This window comes from Heteronotia binoei, chromosome 15, assembly GCF_032191835.1.
Source record: "Heteronotia binoei isolate CCM8104 ecotype False Entrance Well chromosome 15, APGP_CSIRO_Hbin_v1, whole genome shotgun sequence".
Taxonomy (NCBI): Eukaryota; Metazoa; Chordata; class Lepidosauria; order Squamata; family Gekkonidae; genus Heteronotia; species Heteronotia binoei.
The window spans coordinates 39,132,964-39,146,679 of record NC_083237.1 but is presented as its reverse complement, the minus strand read 5'-3'; the positions used below and the strand labels follow the sequence as shown (position 1 = coordinate 39,146,679).

Here is a 13,716-nt window from a genome sequence, read left to right as displayed (position 1 = left end):
AGTAATCAGCCATTAGCAATAGTATCAATGAACAGAGTCTGACACCTCAAATGTGTTCTGTAAATAAAAATCCTGTGCCCCTGGGATAAAGACCATTGAGGTTCTGCAATTAACACCAGCATCTCATAGTGCCAGACACTATCTGGATTAATTGCCATAGTCTACCTTTGTAGTCAGAGATAAGACAACTCTAGCCCAACGTGTACTACCTTCATAGATGCCTATTTCTGTGAGCAAATCAAAGAAGCCTTCTGCTTGCCTCTAACTGGGAGCATCTTCCTACACCATGAAAACCTAGCCTTCACATCAGGACTAAATCAAGAGGCAATAAGAAGCCCTGAACTGGAGAACAGAGAAAATAAAAAAAAAATTAACTTGTTGTAACCTCAACAATAAACAGCCTAACTTAATAACAACATTTTAAGGGTATATCTAGAGTTAGGGTTAGAAGAGTTAGAAGACTGCTATAGGGATGAGCACAAACCAAAAACTGAACTATTGTTTGAGCACAAACTAGGCCACTTGGTGGTTCATTTTGAACCAGTTGATTTGGTTACATAGTTCCCAAACCCAAAAACAAACTGCCTTTTTTCCTGTGGAGGTTCAGGTGGTTTGTTTTTGCGGTTCATTCTCCAGACAGTTTGGCACCAATTCAATCAATTCAATCAATTCAATCTATCAGTTCCTGGCAACAGGTCCTCCCCAGCCAACTACTCAAATCAACAAAGTGTTAGTTAACACTTTCACAGGTAATGGGGAGCAAGCCTATAAAGGCACTTTCCTTTTGGTCAATCTTCAAAAGGAGCCCCAACATTCCTGCTCAGTCAGATCCCAAATAACCATCCAATCCTATATTGCTATCTTAAATATGGAGGTGTAAGGGTTGACACATTGGCTTAGGTACAGAAGGGGTTTTGTGTCCCTCAGAGAGGTCATATATATATATTTAAAAATGTTCCTGTGTCCAAGTTGGGGCTGGAAGTTCATTTAAGATTACAGACTGAAATATGTAGGCGTACCTGCCTTACTTCTGGACAGAGATTCATAAGACATGGAACCTTTCTTTGGAAGCCTGTAGTGGCTGCTGAATTATCCATTAATTAGTTGTTAAACAAAGCCAAAATGACTTTAACCCTAATGCCCAATTGTAAAAAAAAAAAGGTCTTAAGTGTCTAGAAGGCAAAAAAAAAACCTGAATGATTATCCCTAGACAGGAAATTCCATACTGCCACCAAGAATGTCCTGTCATTTGTGCACCCTGACTATACATTGGAAATATTGGCTTATTCGATAGCTAGAATTTACTGTGTGTAAGTTTGAGCTTGGTTTGCTGTACATACTAGCAATCATTCAACTTGTGAAAGAAGAGGAAAACTTCTATACAAAGATCAGTTTTCTGAGTCAAATACTGACTCTTAAGCTGACTTTTGGATTCTTTAAAGGCTCCCATGAAATATATGGGTGATTCAATGCACACAGATTTGCTCACAGTTTTACTTAATATATGTATAATGGATGCACTCTGCCAGAGCTTGCATCATCATAATGCAGCATAAACAGCTAGTCACCACATATAGGTCGTTTTCGCACTGACCTTATTCTGGAGCGACGTCCCTCTTCACCGCGCAGCGTCTGCGCGGATTTCGCACTAATTGCTCCGCAGAACCCGGAAGAGCCGTGGCTTCTTCGTCGCAAATGTAAACCGCCAAAAACCAGTTTACATTTGTGACGCAGAAGCCGCGGCTCTTCCGGGTTCTGCGGAGCAATTAGTGCGAAATCCGCACAGACGCTGCGCGGTGAAGAGGAACGTCGCACCGGAATAAGGTCAGTGCGAAAACGACCATAGTATTGTAAGAATGAAACATTAGCTTTTCATTATGGACTGTTAAATCCCTTGAGGGCTACTACTATGATATCAATCTCATATAAACAAATCCATGAAAATATTTCAGACACAAGGATGCCAAATCCTGTCCATCCTTTGGAGAAAAGCTGTTCCAGACATATTTGAGTACATCTTCCTTGGGCAACAGCAACAACAAAATGTCATCTACATGGCCATTTGATCACAGCTGTACCAAATTATCATTAACATAAAATTCTAAATATAGCATTGGATCCATCCTACTTTTGCATCAATTCTCCTCCATATTACAGAGCTCAACTCACTTGGTTTTGTACATTCAGGGCCCATGACCCCTAGCATAACCTAATTTAATGGTTAAAAGAGATCCCTCCTTCTAATTACATGCTTAGAAAAGCTGGTTAAACCCAACTCACAATGTCTTCATTCCATTCTCACATACAGTCAGGCTTCGGATTTAGTGGGAGCTCACAAGAGCTCAGCTCCTGAACCTTTCTGACAGTTCCACCTCCTTCTTCCCACCTTGTCTATTGAATACTAGGTGCAACTGCATAACAATCCCTGGATGAGCTCCACCACCTTTTTTCCCTACAAAACAACCCCTGCATACAATATTTCAAGCCTTTAGGTTTAGCCATGTTAATGTTGCACCCAGATAAAATTAATTTTTCTTGAAGATCCAATATTGGTCTATGAATTTGATGAGAGCCTCTTTCACATCAGCATTTCTCAAAGAATATATGAGTGGGTTAAGAACAGGGGTAACTACAGAGTAAAGGATTGCTATCACTTTGTCTTCTTCAAGGGAATAGGCTGAGGCAGGCCGGAGAAAAGTGTAGATGATGGTGGAATAGTAAATAGTGACAACCAAGAGATGAGAAGAGCATGTTGAGAAGGCTTTCTTCTTTCCTTCAGTTTAACGGATTCTAATGATGGCTCTCAGGATAAACCAATATGAAGTTAGAGTCAGCCCACAGCTACCAACTGCAATGATCACAGCAGATGCAAAAACCATAATTTCATTCAAGCTAGTGTCTGAGCAAGAAATCTTGAACATTGGTGGTAGCTCACAGAAATAGTGGTTGATGATGTTGGAGTCACAAAAAGACAGCTGGAGCAGAAGCCCTGTATGAACTGAAGAATTGATTGCACCAAAAAGCCACAGTCCAGTCATCACTCCAATGCAAATATCTTTCTTCATGATGACTGTGTAGCGCAAAGGCTGGCAGATAGCAGCATAGCGATCAAAAGCCATAAATGCAAGCAGCAGGAGCTCAGTCCCCAGGGCCCAGATGAAGAGATATTCCTGTGCAATGCAGCCTGAAAGGGTGATAGTCTTCCTCTGAGTAAAAATAGTTTGTAGCATTTTGGGAACAGTAGTAGAAATAGAACACACATTTATTATGGACAAATTGATGAGCAGGAAGTACATGGGTGTGTGGAGTTTGCTACAGATGCTGATGGCAAGGATGATAAGAATGTTGCCTGCCATAGCAGCTGCATAAAGGAAGGAAAATGCTCCCAAGATGAAGATGTTATATTCGGGAGAACTGGAAAGTCCTACCAGAATGAACTCTTGAATGTTAGAAATGTCCTTCATTTTGTCACTTCTGGTACTGCTGACCTAGGCAAATAAATCACAGTCTATGAAGAAGGGAATTATTTATAGTTGTTAGAAGAAAACCCCTGCTCACATAAACAAATATTAATGTAGACAGTAAAGGACTTGGGTAGCATATATCCTGAATTAGGGCAATTGAGATAATGCTTTGAAACCCATAGCAAGACATATCAAGGTGAAGGGCATAAGGGTTCACTGAATGGGAGAGGTCTGCCATGAGTTAACATGAAAAAGCAAACAAATCAAACATGTTTGATATGAAAAAGCACTTTACTAATTTTATTGGATTAGATTTTGCATGTCAGATACCCATATGATAATCAAAATTCTGCAGTGATATTTTACTGATATTCTATTCAAGACATATTTGTTCAATGTACCATTAGCTTTTGCAAACATAAAAAAGATAGTCTTTCTAGTTATAATCATAACCGTTCACTTAATAATTAATAAGTAATGACTCAGTGTGAGGCTGCCTTTGAGAAATATTTTTTTTAAAAAATTGAATAGGTCCAAAATGCAGTGAAAGGCTATTAATGGAATTTAGTTATAGGGAACATATAATTCATGTATTAAATTATCTACATTGGACTGCCTTTATTTTAGGCACCAAGCCGAAATGTTTGTTTTTACCTAGGCCTTTAACTGAGGTGTTTTATATATATATATATATATATATATATATATATATATATATATATATATACTTCATTTATACCCCACCTTTCTCACCAAGAGGGATCCAAAGTGGCTTACAGAATCCTCCTCTCCTCCATTTTCTCCTCACAACATCCCTGTGAAATTAGTTATACTAAAAGTCTGCTATGAGCCCAGGGGCATCTAGCAAGCTTCAATAGCAGAGTGGAAATTCAAATCTGGTTCTTCCAGATCCTAGCCTGACACTCTAACCATTACTGTTTTATTCTCTTGTGGTCTGATGTCTGGTTTATGGATATATTTATGACCTTGGAGTGTCTATATGAATAGATAGGTATATATGGGTGAAATTCAACCAACTTTTCCACTGCTGAAAAAGCAGGAGGGATCTTTTGTGACCACCTAAAAAGGCTATGATGGGGATCATAGGGTCTGCATAGGAAAAAAAAGTAATGTGTAAGGAGGAGAATTTGGAGACACTGAGTTAAAAAAACAAAAACAGAAACCTGGATGGATTGAACCCACTGCATGAGTACTGTGCACTGAGCAAAAAAGGATTCTGTTTAGTTGAAGATTTCACATTCAAAATAGGGATTATTGATAGAGGGCATTTAACTTTTCAGCTTCCTCAGCTGTTCGCTGACTGACATAAAGCCACTATTTTCATCATATTTATTGACACCCTGAGTCCATCTATTTGACTACCTTGCACAACACAAAAACTTGGCAACAACTCACTGTAGTCTATCCACAACCAGTGTGGTGTAGAATTTAGAATGCTTGAGAGAGACAGAGTCCAATTTCCATTCTGCCATGAAAAATTCTAGGTGACCTTGAAACACTCACATACTCTCAGCATAACTTACCTCACAGGGCAGTTTTAAGGAAAAAGATAAAGAAGAGGAGAATAATGAAAGTCACTTGGGCTCCCCTTTTGGGAGAGGAGAATACATTATATTTATTCATTTCATCTAAAAATGAAATAAATAAATATCTGATTTAAAAATTTTGGGGATATGTCCTGCTTGATTTTCTGCTTGATCTCATCTGATACTCAGTCTCACTTTAGCCCTCGTCCTATATCACATTTCCCCATTCATGTCTTGGAATTCCTGGTGGAGTCTTTTTGGTGGTCAGAAGGGGTCTCTGCTTCTTCTTTCTCCAACATATATGCTTGTAGGATCCAACCTAATTATCTTCAATCTTTTGAAATTCTGCATTGAGGCAAACTTTAATTGACATCACCAATCTATCCAAATCTTTAAAAAAGAAGGAAAGATCGAAAACTCACCTCAGTTCCAGTTTCTCGTGAGGAAATGTTCAGGTTTTATTTTTTGTATGCTTGTCTCCTGAAAATCATCAGTGTTCATGCTTAGTAAATTTGACTGATGAAGATAAGAGTGATATTACTGATGGCTAGTTCTACTCTGCTGAAAGTCAAATTGTCTAGTTGCTTGTTATACATACATGAACAGTGTGTGAGACATTTCCTAATGTGTCTTTAAAGAAGTGTTAAACCACTGGGCAAAAATACCATAGAGACTTTGCTATAATAGCTATAACATAAACAGGAGAACAGAGTATGTGTAAATTGCATTATTTCAATGGGTCAATGAAGCAGGAGAAGCAGGGGTGGGGGTCACAGTTTCAAGAATGGAAATTAATGACTGCTGATAGAAAAAAAATATCCTGTATATATAAAAGGTAAGCCATCTCGCCAGTGACTCACCTACTCTCCCACTGGCTGAGCCATGTGTTGCTTAAACTCCTGAAAGCAACCCCACCCTCCAGATGAGGATTGAGCCTCTGGGGAAACTGCCTTCATGTCCTATTGGTCCATCCTGATGGGTCCTCCATTTCCCCTCAGTAGCTGTTGCTAGGCAACCATAGTATTCCAAGCTTGGTTCTGTAAGTTAAATGCAAGGGGAAGAGGCCCTTTCCAGGCCTCTTTTGAACTTTGAGGGAGAACTCTTTGGGGCCAGTCCTGTCTAGGATTTCCAGCTCCAGGTTGGTGCAAAATTCCTGGAGTTTTTGTGGCGAAGTCTAAGAAAGCCGAAGTTTAGAAAGGGGAGAGAACTCAGCTGAATATAATGCCATATAGCCCACCCTACAAAGAGATTTTCTCCAGGGGGAGAGTGGTCTGTTGTCTGGAGATCAGTTGTAATACCAGGAGATCTTCAGGATTCACCTGAGGGTTAGGTCTGGCAGCACCCTCTGGATAACTTGATGCTACCTTACTGGCATGACATAAGTAGGCCGGCTGCTTGCTCCTATTCAGCAGCAGTCCCCCTATGACAGCCAGTGTGGCATAGAAGTTAGCACTCCAGAGCAGGGTCTGCCAGACCCAGGTGCTTGCTGTGGAAACTGACTGGGTGATTTTGGACTTTCAGCCTAACCTACCTCACAGGGTTGATGTGCAGATCAAAAGGGGGAGAGAAGAAGAAGAAGAAGATATTGGATTTATATCCCGCCCTCCACTCCGAAGAGTCTCAGAGCGGCTCACTATCTCCTTTACCTTCCTCCCCCACAACAGACACCCTGTGAGGTGGGTGGGGCTGGAGAGGGCTCTCACAGCAGCTGCCCTTTCAAGGACAACCTCTGCCAGAGCTATGGCTGACCCAAGGCCATGCTAGCAGGTGCAAGTGGAGGAGTGGGGAATCAAACCCGGTTCTCCCAGAGAAGAGTCCGCACACTTAACCACTACACCAAACTGGCTCTCCAGTTGGTGGAGAGGAGAATGATGTGAGCTGCTTTGGTTCCCACTGCAGAGAAAGACTGTACTTTTCCTAGGTAGAAGCTGCAGGGAGGGGGAGAAGATGGAAAGCTGAAGTCAGAGGGACAAATAAAGATGGGTTTCCCACTCTTCCATATGAATCCAGCTGAGTTAACTTGGGTCAGCCACAGTTCTCATAGCCCAGAAAACAAACCTAGCTCACCACAAAAAGAACTAGAGTTTCAGGTTTCAGACAATCTTCAGATCTTCTGACTATACTACACCCACTACCATAAGATAATGGTTCAGGTCTTATTTATCTGCATTGTGTGGTATAAAGTTTTTAAAATAAAAAAATACTTTTCTCATTGTGATATATGTACTTCTCATCTCTGAACAGCAAAGGTATTGCAAACTTCCAAATGGAAATTGTAGAAACCAGTACTTAAAATGAGTTCTGTAGGCACACAAATGGCTAGCTAGTTTCAATTTTCAATGGTTTCGTATAAAAAAAGTATGACTTGCCAGTTCAGAATACCTTGCCTCCCGGGTATAAAATTCAAGTATTCTAATAGCTACATTTTAAAAAGATGTATGAAATCATCTTGGAATTCAAGCTCCCAACTCAACGTGCGAAATATGCACTGTAACTTTTATCAATGAGTAATTGCAGGGCTTTTTGGGTAGAAAAAGTCTGGCAGGAACTCATTTGCCTATTAGGCCACACCCCCTGATGTCACCATTGTTGCACACAGGGCTTTTTTGTACTAAAAGTCCAGCAGGAACTCATTTGCCTATTAAGCTACACCCCCTGACACCAAGCCAGCCGCAGCTGTGTTTCTGTGAGTTCCTGCTTTAAAAAAGCCCTGAATAATTGTGTCACATGAACACACAAAGATATATTGTTTAGAGTAGCTCTGATATATCAAGGTGTCAGATAAAAAATTCTTGAACCGGCTCCATTAAATTGTTCCATTTTTACCCATCTTTTAAAAAAGAATTCATTCACTGAACTCTCACAACGCTACTCTGAGGACATGTTGACAATGCTATGCTCTTTCAAAAACTCTAGAACAGCTTCCAACTTTAGTTCTTGTCAGTCCTTTTTGTTCATGACATGACAATGGTAACAATACACAGTTGTCTCAGAAGATCAAAAAGTATACACACACACACACACACACTTTTGTAAGAGATAGCTTACAGGGGTAAATTTCAGTTATTGAATTGGATCTGAAATTGATTCATGGATCTATGTATCAGTCATAAGTATGAGACTTTCCAAACACCCTCAGTTGGGAATTCACTGTCATCTTGAACATTGATCTTTTTGGGGAGAAAAAATATTTTATTTTATAATTTTAATGTTAGAAGTTTGTGCATGTGACATTGTTCCATGTGGGTTAGTATCATGGGAGGGCCAAAGGTCTTGAGTGTTTTTCCACTACAGACTTTTTTTTTGAGGAGGGCTGCCTATTCTAGCCCTCCTGTAACAGCAAGAACCAACCAACTTTTCTGCTGGTAAAAAAGGTAGGAAAGATCCCTTTGACCATTCCCCCTCCCTTAAAAAATACCAAGCATGGACACAAGATACTTGGGGTGGGGGTTAATTAAAAAGCAAAACTGAGTGAGATTGAGCAAAATATCTGGTTGGAACCCACCATTTTTTTTTCCTCATAGCTTGTGTACAAGAAACATCAGCATCTCCTGGCATTTCTGTTGGCATTAAATGAGATCAACAAAAATATTCACCTACTGCCCAATATGAGTTTGGGCTTCCACGTATTAGCCAATTATTTTCATACTCAGATTACTTATCAGCAGATGATTACTTTCCTCTAAGCATGCAAGAATCTCTCAATACAAATATGATGGGCAGGACCATTTCTGGGCCATCACTGGGGGACTGAACTCTGAAACATCAATTGCAATAACAACTCTCTTGGACCTCTATAAGACCCCACAGGTAAGTGTTCCTGTTGGATGCTTGTCAAATGGAGTGCAACTCCCTGTTCTTTGGAAGTATACATAATCTGTCCTAGAAATACACTCCTCAACATATAGGGCTTAAACTGAGACTAATATTATAATATTTTGTATGTATTTAGCTTCCCAGCAGCACCTTTTCCTGTAGACTATACTTTCTTTCTTATAAACAGGTTTATTATTTATTAATTTTTATCCTCTCCTTCGTCTAATAAAGTCAGAATAGCATCCCTGGTCCCCTTTATTGAATGGCCACAACAATCCTGCAAGAAAGGTTATACTGGGTTGGGGAGAAGTAACTGGTATACTGCCTCCCAGTTTAGTGAGGATTTTAATGTGGACTGAATTCTAGTTCTAATGCAATACTCTAATTTACTTATTTTCTAGTATGTTTTTTAGTATTAGGAATATGCAAAAAAATATAGTTTTTTCCCCTGATTCAGGTCTACTCAACCAAAAAATATTGCTATTCACAAATATTCCTGAATCCCAATATCAGTATTGTATTTTATTGGGATTGGGGTAAATATTCAGGAAACATGAATTTATTCATACGTCATTTTGGATTTTTCAAAGATATATTTGGTTACAATATAAATAGTTACAAAAGAAGTTTAGAGATGGTAGTTCATGTTAGAAAGGGCAGGGATATTATGTGATTTCTAGTTCCCATTTACTAATCAAAGGATTATGTTTGGTCATTCTCAGTTACTGTTGTTTTATCAAGAAAATATAGAACATCATTAATAGTTTATTGTTTGGTTAGACTTCACAGGTATAGGCAAGATAAGAAAATTGTTTTCCTTTTTCAAAATGGCAAAAAGAGATGGGCAAGTAGAAAAGGATAGGCATCTAAAAAGACTACACAATGTAGGGCTGCCAAGCCCCAGGTCCTGGCAGGGAATTCCACACACGGGAGGTTCCCAACCTGCCGGCCCACATTGGGCCGCTGGGGGGAACCTCCCCCTACATCACTGGTGTGATGACATCACCCAGAAGTGATGTCATCAAAATGATGGTGCCCGTGCAAGGCCGTTCTAGGCGTTTCCAGGAAACTCTATGGTTTCCCCGGATGCTCTAGCCATTTGGGAGGGAAAACTCTATGGTACAATAGGTACCATAAAGTTTTTACCTCTCAAATGGCTAGAGCATCCAGGAAAACCATAGAGTTTTCCTAGAAATGCCTAGACCGGCCCCGCACAGGCGCCACCATTTTTATGATGTCACTTCCGGGTGATGTCATCGCATCATGCGTGCACTTCACGCATGCAAAACTCCCCCACTATGGGAAGCTGGGGACTTGGCAACTCTAACACAATGTGCCTATAAAAGGAGTCATCACAGATAACAATGCATGGGGAGCTGTATGTTTGTGTGTAGTGGTGCCATCAAGCTGAAGTCAATTTATGGTGGCCCTGTAAGGTTTTTCAAGGCAAGAGACTAAAACAGATGTCTAGCATTAACTTCCTCAGCATTGCTACCTTGATATTACTTGATGGTCTCCCATCCAAATACTAAGTAGGGCTGACCTTTTTTACCTTCTGAGATCTGATGAGAACAGGTAGCCTGGATCATCTAGTTCAGCAACTCATAGATCTACTTATCACATTTTACTTTCTCATTCACTTTCTCATTTGTCCTTACTGCCTCTTGTGGCAAGCAAGATTTAAATGTTGTCCCATGTACAGCAATATATAGGTTGGGTAGAAACTTAAATATACACTTTAGAAACATATATAGGACCAATTATGAGGGACTCATCCCCACGGTTATAATAGTGATTAACTAAGAGTTAGATGAATAAACTGTGACTTCAATATCCTTCATAATTGATTCTGCATACATTTTATACTATTAACTATATTTCCAAGTACTCTAGTATGAGGTATCTTTTCTGCACATTAGCTAGCATTCATCACTTTGCTTCCCCTCCCCCTATTTCTTTCATTTAATTGTTTTGAGGTTTTGCACTTCTGTGCTGCAATGTGTTCTACACATATGAAAACATCAGTCTTGAGTTCTCTGAAGCAGCCTACCTCTTCCAGTAAGTGTTCTGAGTGCCTCTTTGACCTCTTTGTTTCTCAAGGAATATATTATTGGGTTGACAACAGGGGTTACTACTGAATAAAGCAGAGAAACTACCTTGTCATTGTCTAAAGAGTAGACTGAAACGGGCCTAATATATGTGTAGATGACAGCTGAAAAGTAAAAACTGACAACAATGAGATGGGAAGAACATGTTGAGAAAGCTTTCTTTTTCCCTTCAGTGGAGCGAATTCGGAAGATAGCTTTCAGAATAAACCAATATGAAGTTAGAGTCAACACACAACTGCCAATACAAAAGAACACATCTGCAAGAAAAGCCATGGTCTCATTAAGGCTGGTGTCTGAGCAAGAGAGCTTTAAAAGTGGGGGTACATCGCAGAAAAAATGGTTGATGATATTGGAGCTGCAAAATGACAACTGCAACATAAGTCCAGCATGAACTGCTGAATTGACCATCCCAGCAACCCACACTCCAGTTGCTATCACAATGCACACTTCTTTCCTCATAATGACTGTATACTGCAAAGGGTGGCAGATAGCAGCATAGCGGTCAAATGCCATAAATGACAGGAGTAGAAGTTCAGTTCCTAAAGCCCAGATAAAGAGATAGACTTGTGTAATGCATCCATAAAATGAGATGGTCTTTTGATGGGCCAGAAGAGTCTGGATGAGTTTGGGAGCTGTAATGGAAATGGAGAACACATTTACTAAGGACAAGTTGATGAGGAGGAAGTACATGGGAGTATGGAGTTTCTTGCATCGCCATATGGTAAAGATGAGGAGGAAGTTGCCAGCTAAAGCCATAGCATAGACAAATATGAATACCCAAAAGAGAAGTGTTTGTAGTCCAAGGGAACGTGTTAGACCAACTAGTATGAACTCTGTGATGACAGTCTGGTTCTTCATTACAGTTTCTCTGATGCTGTTGACCTAGACAAATAAATAGTGTAATTTTGAGCAGATATCAAGGACCATTCAATACACGCTTCATCTTCTTCATTCCCTCTCTTTTTTATGTCAGACATTTGGCAAGTCTTTATTTTAATATATCTGTTGCTGTTAACATAAGTCCATAAATAATGTAATGCTACATTTTTATCAAGCTAGAGTAATCGGTTGTTCATCCCTCTGTTCCTCAGCCTCCCTCTCCCCTTCTTGTACAAATAAGTAACCTGGAGGCTCTTGTCTTCAACAGTTATTTGTAAATTTATAGAATCCCATTGAAAAACACACACATACACACACACACACATGTTATGAAACTTACTGTTGACTCTCTTGGTCAACCATGTACATTTGTTTGTTATCATATACACTCTTTTTTTAAAAAAAATGTACATAATGCTCTTTTTCATAGTTTAAGGTGGCAATCAAAGTGAAGTTTACTATTTATTCATTACTCATGATGAAGAACTTTATGAAGCCATCATTTGCTATGAATTATCAAAACCATTAAGTCCCTTCAAAATCAACCTAATTTCACCCTTATTTCCATAATTAGTTGACAAATGTAACTATACCAAGTTACAGCAGTCTACTTAGAACAAAGCTGGAGTCTAGTGGCACCTTTTAAACCAACAAAGTTTTAATCAAGGTATAAGCTTTCATGTGCATGCACACTTCTTCAGGTACAAAAGCTTATATTTTGAATAAAACTTTGTTGGTCTTAAAGATGCCACTGGACTAAGACTGTGTTCTGCTGCTTCAGACCAATGCAGCTACCCATTTGAAGTAATCTAATTTAATATTTCCTTCTAATTCAGAGTATTTATTGATAAATTGGCTGGTTGAACAACCTGTAAAATTATAGTATACTGTACTTTGGTTATAGGTAGCCATCACAGCCCAGTTTAGAAGACTTACATCATGCTTGACCAAACAACGTTGAATTGACTGGGAAGCATGTTTTAATATGTTTAAAAGTATAATTTCCCAACAGTTATTACTGTAAATCTTATTAGAATGGATTTTAAAACAAAATTGCCATCTTCCCATTACCCTTGCTACTTTCAAATTGAAATTTGATCTTAGGGAGACTCAACAAGCAGTCTGATATACATTTTTACATCACTTCAGGGTTCCTTGAATTTAAATTCAGGATGAATTTAATTATTTTCCATTTTAAAATTAATTTCAGACATTTCAGTCATGATTATAGAGTTCTATAGTATCCATTTTAAAAAGTTGTATAGTACCCAGCAAACCAATATTATGCTTGAAATTAATAAAAACATGAAAACAGGCAACACTGGCGATTGTTTGATCTACCTGTGCAAAATTCATATGGAATATGACCCCATTGTGTACTCTGGTGGCTGAAGGAGATTCCTGCTGTCTTTTTCACCACCAGAAAAGCTGGTAGGATTCAACGCTTAGTCACTTTTTAATGGTGCATTTTTCTATTAATATTACTTTTAACATTTAATTAAAATTAAAATTTCAGCTCAACTCCATAATCATGACTGAAATGAAATTAAAGAAAATAATTAAATTCATCCAGAAACCCAGTGCCTATATATTGTAGATACAACAGGGAGCGGAAAAAACTCAAATAAAATATTTACCTTCATTCCTGCTTCTTGGTACTTCTTTTTACTGTCTCATTTTCATGGCTTAGAAATATTTTCTATGGGCCTTTTAAAAATATCACATTAAGCAGCCTTCCATTAATTTTCAGGCTGGGGATAGCTAGTGTTATCCTGGTTTACTCACACTCACAATGGGATTAAAGTGAGTGCAGGTGACCAGCTTTGAAATGTCATTTTTAATAAAGGGAAGGTGCCACAGGGAAAAACACCTTTGAGGTTCCACCAGGATGATGACGATGAT

At 39.0% G+C, this 13,716-nt stretch overlaps 2 protein-coding genes across 2 annotated transcripts; both read right to left on the bottom strand.

Moving 5' to 3' along the window:
- Positions 1–2,525: 2,525 nt before the first annotated feature.
- LOC132583477 (olfactory receptor 13G1-like) lies at positions 2,526–3,464 on the bottom strand. Its single transcript, XM_060255110.1, is given in 1 exon segment — positions 2,526–3,464. A coding segment is annotated over 1 exon segment (939 nt).
- A 7,384-nt stretch (positions 3,465–10,848) lies between these two features.
- LOC132583476 (olfactory receptor 13G1-like) lies at positions 10,849–11,793 on the bottom strand. The gene has a single exon (XM_060255109.1). It carries the CDS (start codon positions 11,791–11,793, stop codon positions 10,849–10,851), a length of 945 nt encoding a protein of 314 aa, XP_060111092.1.
- Positions 11,794–13,716: the final 1,923 nt, after the last annotated feature.